The 8,859-nt window shown below is 37.2% G+C and overlaps 1 protein-coding gene across 1 annotated transcript; it reads right to left on the reverse strand.

Annotated features, from left to right (window-relative positions):
• Positions 1-256: 256 nt before the first annotated feature.
• LOC139711649 (monocarboxylate transporter 9-like) lies at positions 257-6,682 on the reverse strand. The gene is made up of 4 exons (XM_071623510.1): positions 6,502-6,682; positions 5,530-5,667; positions 1,363-2,415; positions 257-354 (listed from the first exon to the last, which is right to left on the reverse strand). Exons 1-4 carry the CDS (start codon positions 6,680-6,682, stop codon positions 257-259), a joined length of 1,470 nt encoding a protein of 489 aa, XP_071479611.1.
• Between the last annotated feature and the right edge of the window lie 2,177 nt (positions 6,683-8,859).

An 8,859-nucleotide genomic window follows, 5' to 3' on the forward strand; every position in this document is an offset into this window, starting at 1 on the left:
ATGGATTGGGAAATGCGTTCTTCGAAAAATGAAATAAAGTGAATTGACATTACATGTACATTTAAAAACAAAGAACAACGCGAAATTATATACGCAACGTTAAACCAGTATTGAAGCTTCAAATTGAACAGAGTTACAAGATCATAATGTTGTTGTTTTTTTTTTTAGTCGGCTCCGCTATTCATATTGAGAATAATCTTTTACAGAGTGACACGACGTCCTTCTCTGTTATACGCATTCAACGTTGTAAGCAGAGTCAACGGAGAGGGAAGAGAAGTACAAACTGCAGCACTTCGATGCAGACGAATAACGTGAAAGAAGCGTTGTAGCTCCTAAATTTGTCTGCAACGATACCTGGATGTGAATTAGGAGTACAAAGTTAGAAAGTTCTATTACAACATGAGCGCATGAGCATGCAAGGGTACACCGAACTTTAGTCACCACCTATCTTTTTTTTCCTCTCTCTCTTTTCTTCAGTAGCGCTTGGACTCATCGAAAAACTGCTCTATTTTGTTTACCTACAATCGTTCTAAGCGTATGATGTATAGTCTTCTTTAAACGTAAGATTCGATTTCGGATTTCCTTTCATTGTTCAATAGAGGAAGTTATCTCTGACATATCTGTTAGCATTTACACAAATAGTGATATCTACGTGTACAGGCCTACATACAAAGGCCTATATACATGAAATGCATTTTTCAATACAATACAATCATATCCTCATATTAAAGTAAACAAATTATACATAGCTACCAGCATTGCATATCATTTACCCTCATTGTATCATCCTACATGGACTTTGATGATGGCCTTATTCGGGTTAAAGTAAGCAATTGCAATACTTCAGTAACTCTGTTACAAGGTTACAATATGCAGAAATGACGTGCAGTGTGCTCAATTCTGCCCTGTTTCCTTTGAGATTTTGAAAATTTTGCTTTCTAAATGATAATGAAACGATGACTTAAAATGTCATCTACTTGAATTGGACTGATTCAAAAAGAATGACGTCAGATTATTGGGGAGCTTTAGATTTTCGCGACGGGGACGTTCAGAGAGGGAAAAAAAAATTTGAGCATGCGCAGAAGTGCTCGTCAAGTTGATCTATTTTTAGCTTGCGTCTTTTGAGTTTTTCACTTCGCGTACTGGGCTATTTTTACGTCCGCACTGTTTGCAACGTATACTTCATGAACCGATCATATGGGGGCGCCATTTTATTCTTTATACGTTGCGTCCACTGGTTGCATCCTAGCGTAATCTAAAGCTACTTTTCACCACCACGAAGGGGAGAGGAGAACGTCCAACGCACTCGTCTCAAACGTCCGCGCGTCAAAATCTAAAGCTCCCTCTTCACTACTAACCCACCTGCAAGGTATGAGCCTAACAGCAAGCCTAATCCGAGTGTCAACACTTGTATAGCGAAGGCAGTGTCGTAGTCCCTCGGTGCTCTCTCCTTTATCACCACGTATATCAAGACGGCGCGACTCGCGATGGAAAACGCCTCTAAACATGACATGATATACGTAACTGCAAAGTTGGTTACAAAGACATCGCACAGTAGACTCAGGGCCAATAAGAATGTCGAGAACAAAATAGTGTCCATAGCTCTGCCAAATCTGTCCGCGAGAACACCAATACCAATCCGACCAACAACATTTGCCAGACCGGCACAGAAGCTGAGTGTAATGGCTTGGAGGACGAGCATTCCTCGTTCGACAGCTCGAGGTATTAGGAAGGTGTGCCAGCCGCCGTACGTGATTCCATGGAGGGTTGAAGCAAACAAGAATATTACAAGGCAAGGATTTGTGTAGAAGTCGGACTCTTTAATCGTCTGAGCCCATCTTTCCAGTCTTCTTGGTACGTTATCCTGTGAACTGGAATCAGTCGCTTCCTTCAAGAGTTCTGTCCTTTCGTCACTAAAACTATCTGAGTTTATTTCTGCCTTCTCCTCATAAAAGTCTTCTTCACTGGTTGACATATGCGTATCATGCTTCGGCAGCCCAATGATCTGCTCATTAGACTCCACAGTATTAATGCCTTCATAACCGTGGAAATAAGTTGAAGTAGAAGGCTGGCTTTGTTGGGCGATTAACTCTCCATCTTCAGTAATCGTACAATCTCCATTTTCTCCTTTGCTACATTCGAGGTTTGTGGTCAAGGGAACATTGCGCGAGTTATTGTCTATCTGAGGTTGATTTAGCATGCTTAAAGGGATAACATGAGCTGTGAGACCCCCAACGATCAACATGGCTCCTCGCCAGCCGTATATCCTCATTAGGAAGTCGCCAATGAGTGGGACCACAAACATGCCTACAGGAAAGCCCGCGGACCCGAGGCCGAGATAGAGCCCAAAGTTGCTTTCTTGCAGACGACCCAGTTCAAGAAGTCCAGACATCCATATTATGCCGAGACCGCCTCCTGAAGAGATAACAATGAAAAGAAACAACAACCAACGAATCAACAAAAAAAAAAAAAAAAAAACCCAAAACAATCCCCTATACGATAAAAATTGACCTTGTAAACAAAGCAGACAATAGAAGAAAACAAATTTAAATGAGAGGATATTTAAAGTTAACAGCTCATTTACAAGCAAAATGCTGTAAATTATTTTTAATTTGGGCGATCTAAATAGAAAAGCATTTTTTTTTCGTTTCTTTTATCTGTAACAAATTGTAATTGGAATGAAATATTTGAATACACTATACAATTCCACGAAATCAGGAGGGCAATCTACTGAAAGAAAGCAAATACCGTGAAGTGAAATAAAGTAATGCCGAACTTTTTATGGGAAACATAGCTGTACTCACGAGTGTAAGCATCAAATTTTGTAGAATGGTTTGCTACATGGATTTTCATGAAAAAAATATACTCAAAGAATTGGACCTATGACAAAACTCGGATCTTAGTAAAAACGCAGAACTGTATGGATTTCAATCTACTACTTTTGGAATATTAGTGATAGATGGGCAAATCCTTTCTACAATGATCCTTCAGAGGGATCCGACATCATAAAAAAGTTAAACAGAAACAAAATATCAAGTCAAGTCGAGTCACGTGAATTTGTTTTATTTCATCTCCAACAAATTCAGGATACAATGCAATGTTTGAGAAAACAAATAATGTCACTAAATCAGTACAAAAATGTAATGAAGGTATCAACAATAACTGGAATAAAGACACAGGTAATTGTTATCAGAGACACAAATAAATGCTATATCTTTAAGTTAAATCCCGAAACAAAGTTGTTGGAAATTGAGGGGACTACTAAAGACAGAGCTTATAGTACGCAGTCCCCTCATAAGAAATAAAAGAAAAAGTCAAATTGCAGAACAAAAACAAACAAACAAGCAAACAAACAAACAAACAAACAAAACTGGTCAATTTGCCGATACAGAGATAGAAAAAAGACAGAGTAGTACACACACACATACATGACACACAGAGATGCACATTAACAATCACGAGGCAGCTCTCCTGTAAAGGAAGAATAAAATAGATAGATAGAAAGATTACTGAGGAAGGTATGGTTTGAATAGATTGAAGAAGACAGGAAAAGGAAGAAGGAAAAGAAGATAGTAGGTCATAACCAGGGCACGTGAAGAACAGAAGCTTGGGCTCGCTGAGGTACAGGAAGTTTTAAGATTAAACAACAACAACAACAACAACAACAAAAATTTCTAAAGTCAAAACAGACAAATGAATGACTTATTGTGTTGTGTAAGAGTTTCTTAAAACGTTCTTTAACTTGAAATAAAAGTATTAAAACTTAAGGCATCTTTTATACTATCATCAAGAGAATTCCAGAATTTTGGTCCAGAAAAAGAGAATAAAGATTTTGCAGAATCCGTCCTAGTCAAAGGCAAATGATATTCATGGGATTGACGGGTCGGGTATGCATGAACAGTTTCGTTTTCAACAAACATGGAATCAAATACAAAGGGGGAGAATGGTTGGTGAGTTTGTACGTATAAATAGTCCGAATTGCAAGCGGTGCAGATCATGGATTTTTGAAATGTTATTTTTAACGAAATAAATCATCAGTGTGACTTCTTCACGATTCATTACAAATAATACGAAGACGTTTTTTTTTTTTCCTGTAAAAATGATATTCTCTCTGTATAAGTGGAAAATGCATTTCCTCATGCGATTCCATAGTTTAAGTAAGGTGATAACAAAGTAGAGTATAACTTGAAAAGAACATTTTTATGGGAGACAAAAGTTAAATTTCTTTATGACACCTGTAATCCTACATACCAGACATACAGAATCAATGTGTAAATTCCGGGTGAGTATGTTGTCAAGAAATCCAACCTAGAAATTTCAAAGAAGAGACTTCTTCTATCATCGTGTCTTCCAGGAAGATATTTTCGGTAAATATTTCCAGAGAGTTACTGAAAAACATACATTCTTTAGGTTGATTGATAGTTTGTTCGTTCTTATCAACTGAAGTAATTCATTAATTTAATGATTTAAGTATTAATTAATCTAATGGGATCAGACTCGGATGAAACACACGAGTGTCATCCGCAAACAATAAAAAAGAAAGAATGCTTAATAAAAAATTGAGATATCATTCACATAAAGAACAATTAAAAAAAGGACCTAGCAAGCTTCCTTGAGGAACACCACTGTTAACGTTTTGCATAGTAGATGTGTTGCCGTTGATAAGTACAAATTGTTTTCCGGTGGTAAGGTAACTTTCTTCGGATACCATAATGTGATAATTAATGAAGCAGTATGTTGGGGTCGATGGTACATGTATTAAAAGCCTTGGAGAGGTCCAGGAAGACTCCAATAAGGTGATAAATTTTATCAATAGCTTTTGAGATTTTATCAAGAAGGTATGGATTGCGTGAAATGTGTTGTGTTTTTGCCAAAAGCCAAATTGAAAATCAGAAATAATTATGTGAGTATCTGAAAACTTCAAAAACCTTTTTTTATAATTTCGAAAGACAAGCTGATAGCAAGGATATTTATCGATAGTTTGCATCTTCTCTTTCACCTATTTTGTGGCAAAAAAAAATTACAAAATTTTGAAAAGTTCTTTTCTTACATAAAAAGCGTGAATGTCATGGTGTTTGTGCGTGTGTGTTTGTGTGAGTGTGTGTGTGACGGTATTTTCTCGCAATGTGAAACCTAACGTGATACACAATGTGATACACAATGTGAAACACAGTGTGAAACACAGTGTGAATACATTGTGAACACAGTGTAAAATCTCGTTCACATCGATAAATTCGAGCGGTATAGCATTCTGAACACATTCTGAAACGGAACATTACCATGCAAACACTTGATGATACACAAGAGCACAGTGTGAAATCATCACTGTTAGATTCCAGTGTTTTCATATAGCAGCTATAAGTGAACAAAGTGTCAACAACAAACTGCAGGATTCTGTGTTCTATGACACGAAAAAAAAAGAGAGAATAAATGATAATCATGAAAGAAAATACACAGTCATTGCATTTGGATAAAAAAAAACAAACAATGAGGCAAATCCGTAACTCGAAACACTGTTTTGCACTTTACCAGTCAGTGATAAGGCAGCTGCCAGTTCTGCATTATTCCTCGCTAAGCTAGCCAAGACCAAACCAAGTGTGTTGGTAACCGCTCCCGTCATGAGAAGAGAGCGAGGTATCCTACGATACAGATATGACACAAGGGGAGCTACGAAGAAAAAACGAAGAGGTACAATGTAATTGAAGAGTTTGTTCGCAAAAACCGATAAGTCCATATTTGCCAAATGGAGATGTTTGCGATTAGAGGTCAAGAAAAATAAAGAGAATAATAAGAGAATGTTTGCTTCTTTCGACCATAACTTCAAAAATGTACCTTTATATGTAGTGACCAATATATCATTTCAGAGGTATTATTTTGTACTTTATGACAGAGACCGTACTTCAAATCTTCAAAAATGGACTTATCGGTTTTTGCGAACAAACTCTTCAATTTGAAATGGTGTTCGTCATCTATACAGGCTACTAAACACAAATTCCAAACTCTTTCTTATATCAATTTCGCCCTGAAGGATTGCAATTAGCATTGTCTTATGGGGGACTTTAAAATCAATCTTCATTGTTTCATTGCAATATGAGAATTTAGGATTTCTGGGACGAACACTGATCTAGGGCTTTCTACAGCTCAGTCAGTAGAACACCGGGCTAAAAATCTGGAGGTTTCGGGTTCGAACCCCGATGGAATCACATTTTCTTCACTCATTTTTCCACAGACAAATTATTGCAATAACACTGTTTCAGGACTTCTTTAGATATGGCAGTTTACGGTCTTCATTTATAACGATTCAGACCATGAACATAAAGCTCAACAGTTTTATGCTGTGGAAAATGCTGTGATTCATACGACCTGATAGAACATGTGGAAATGCCTACCCTTCTGTTTTGTCCCATTTTTTTTCTTTTAGATGTAATCTTCAGAGGTCTATTAAGCATCAGCTATGCAACGTCATTGATTGAGGTGTTGGAACCACTGGTTGAAACTCACCGGGACATAGAGTGAATGCGCTAAACAGACCAAGTGTAATGCCTATGTCCGTAGCCGTAGTCCCCAAGCTCATAGAGATATCAGGCAGGTACACCGCAGTCATCTTAAGAACTCCAAGGAGACATGTTGAGGAGCCAAAGACCAGGAGAACAACAACTACATGACGGCGGTGGGATACCATGTTGGAAAACTTCGTGAACTCATGAGCGTTGAAAGGGACTCACTTGGCGTGCTCCTTAAGTATGCGTGAGCGGCGTATACGAGGCTGCACGCAGCGCCGCTTGCCAGGAATGCCCGGTGCCCTCGAATAAAAAGGACATTGATAATCCACGCTTGCATGCCCATTCCTATCACGAACGAATTTTAACGACACAATTTTTGCATCAAACTTGAATAGAGGTTTGGCAGGATATAATTCTGGAAAGTTACAGTTATAATGGTATGTGTAAAGTTGTACATGGACACAGGTTTTAATTTAAAGGGATCAATTTTCTAGGTCGTGTTTATTTCAGCTGTTCTTCCGTGGGTAGAAACCATCGCAAATCATACAGTCAGCGTTATTTCATCGTAAACACACTCATGTGCGTATACCGAACATACATATGTAGTGGATATACATCCAAGCATTTTCCTCAGTAAGCTTAACTCATTTAGGGTCATGAGAACCAGAGGATTGTAGGTTGACACTTATTTCCCCCTTAATGCTTGTAAAAATAATTCTGGTCTAAATATTTGTAATGAGAAGGACTTTGGTGCCCCCCCCCCAAAAAAAAAATAAAATAAAATAAAAAAAAAGATAAGAAAAGAAAAGAAAATTTAATTTGTAAAGCACTTGGTTGAAATTAAGGAAAAAATTATAAAGGGGAGCACCTGGATTATAGATTTATTTTGTTTTTACACTAACACTGTAAGAGCAAAAACAACTGGAAAATTTCTCATATAGGATGAATAACTTGAAACACAACAGATCAGCCAAATTTATGACTGATGCAGGTGATAAAAGTTGTGTGAAATGTAACCATAATAGTTCTAATCCATAAATATGTGGCCTGGACTTTGAACTTGTAGTCCAAAACTGTAGTTGTAGTCCAAAATTGTAGTCCAAAACTAGTGACACGTATTTATGGCTGAAAAGTAAAACAGAAAATCACATGGGTGCTGTCGGCAAGTTGCACAAAATTGCTGCCGTTTGATGACTGTGAAAAGAAACAACAACCGATAAATACGCTTGAATGAAAAGACATGCAGGCTCCATTTGGGTCATGGTCACTCTCACGCTTTGATTGATAACAATGCTCTTGGTCGTACGATGGCGATAGAAATATCAGAGTAAAAATGTTAAACTGTGTATTCCATCGATGTAGGATCCCACCTTTTTTGTTCTTGCTATATGCAGTAATACATTAAAAGGCAAAATTTACCATTTGCAGATGAAACAAACACCAAGCATTAATGCTTCAGTTCTTAAATGTGACTTATGGATAGAAACAACTAATGCAAAAAATTGAACCAGTATAATCGATGTTAAGTATTGTTAGATATCTAAAATGTGAAAAATGGTTTAATAGACATGCTTCCAGCAAACCCGGAATACCAGATTAACAACGAATCTGATAAAGGAAAGGAACTTGGAAGAAAGTTGCATGCTATGATTGAACATAGGCCTTCATGAGGGAATTTTTTCGTTTGTATTTAAAGGGACTGTGACAGTACTGGTTGAGGTGGAGGACTCATGTTTTGAACATTCCTAAGTGAGATAATGAGAAAACTCTTATGGAATATGAAAAGCATATAATTTAAAGAAGGATTCAATGTTTATTTGATGAAAATTGGTTTTCAAATGGCTGAGATATCCAAAAAAGTGATAATAATAAAAGGTGACAGGCCATAATTTTATTAGGATCTCTTTGTTTCACCTTGCTTTTGGATATCTCAGCCATTTCAAAACCGATTTTCATCAAATAAACTTTTGATACCCCTTAGAATGGCATTCTTTTTGACATCTCATAGAGTGGTTTCTGATTATTTTGCAAGATTAAAATTGGTTTTCAAATGGCTGAGATATCCAAAAAAGTGATAATAATAAAAGGCGACAGGCCACAACTTTGTTAGGATCTCATTGTTTCACCTTCTTTTTGGATATCTCAGCCATTTCAAAAACCGATTTTCATCAAATAAACTTTTGATGCCCCTTAGAATGGCATTCTCTTTGACATCTCATAGAGTGGTTTCTGAATATCTCGCATAACGTCAAAAGCTAAATCCTCACCTCGACCAGAACTGTACACACCCTTTAAGTCTGCGTGCATTGCAGAGCAGGGGTATATCACATACATTTTCATTTCAAAAATTTCTCTA

This window comes from Diadema antillarum, unplaced genomic scaffold (genome assembly GCF_040938485.1).
Source record: "Diadema antillarum isolate AM-2024a unplaced genomic scaffold, OU_Dant_1.0 seq00001679_RagTag, whole genome shotgun sequence".
NCBI classification, from domain to species: domain Eukaryota; kingdom Metazoa; phylum Echinodermata; class Echinoidea; order Diadematoida; family Diadematidae; genus Diadema; species Diadema antillarum.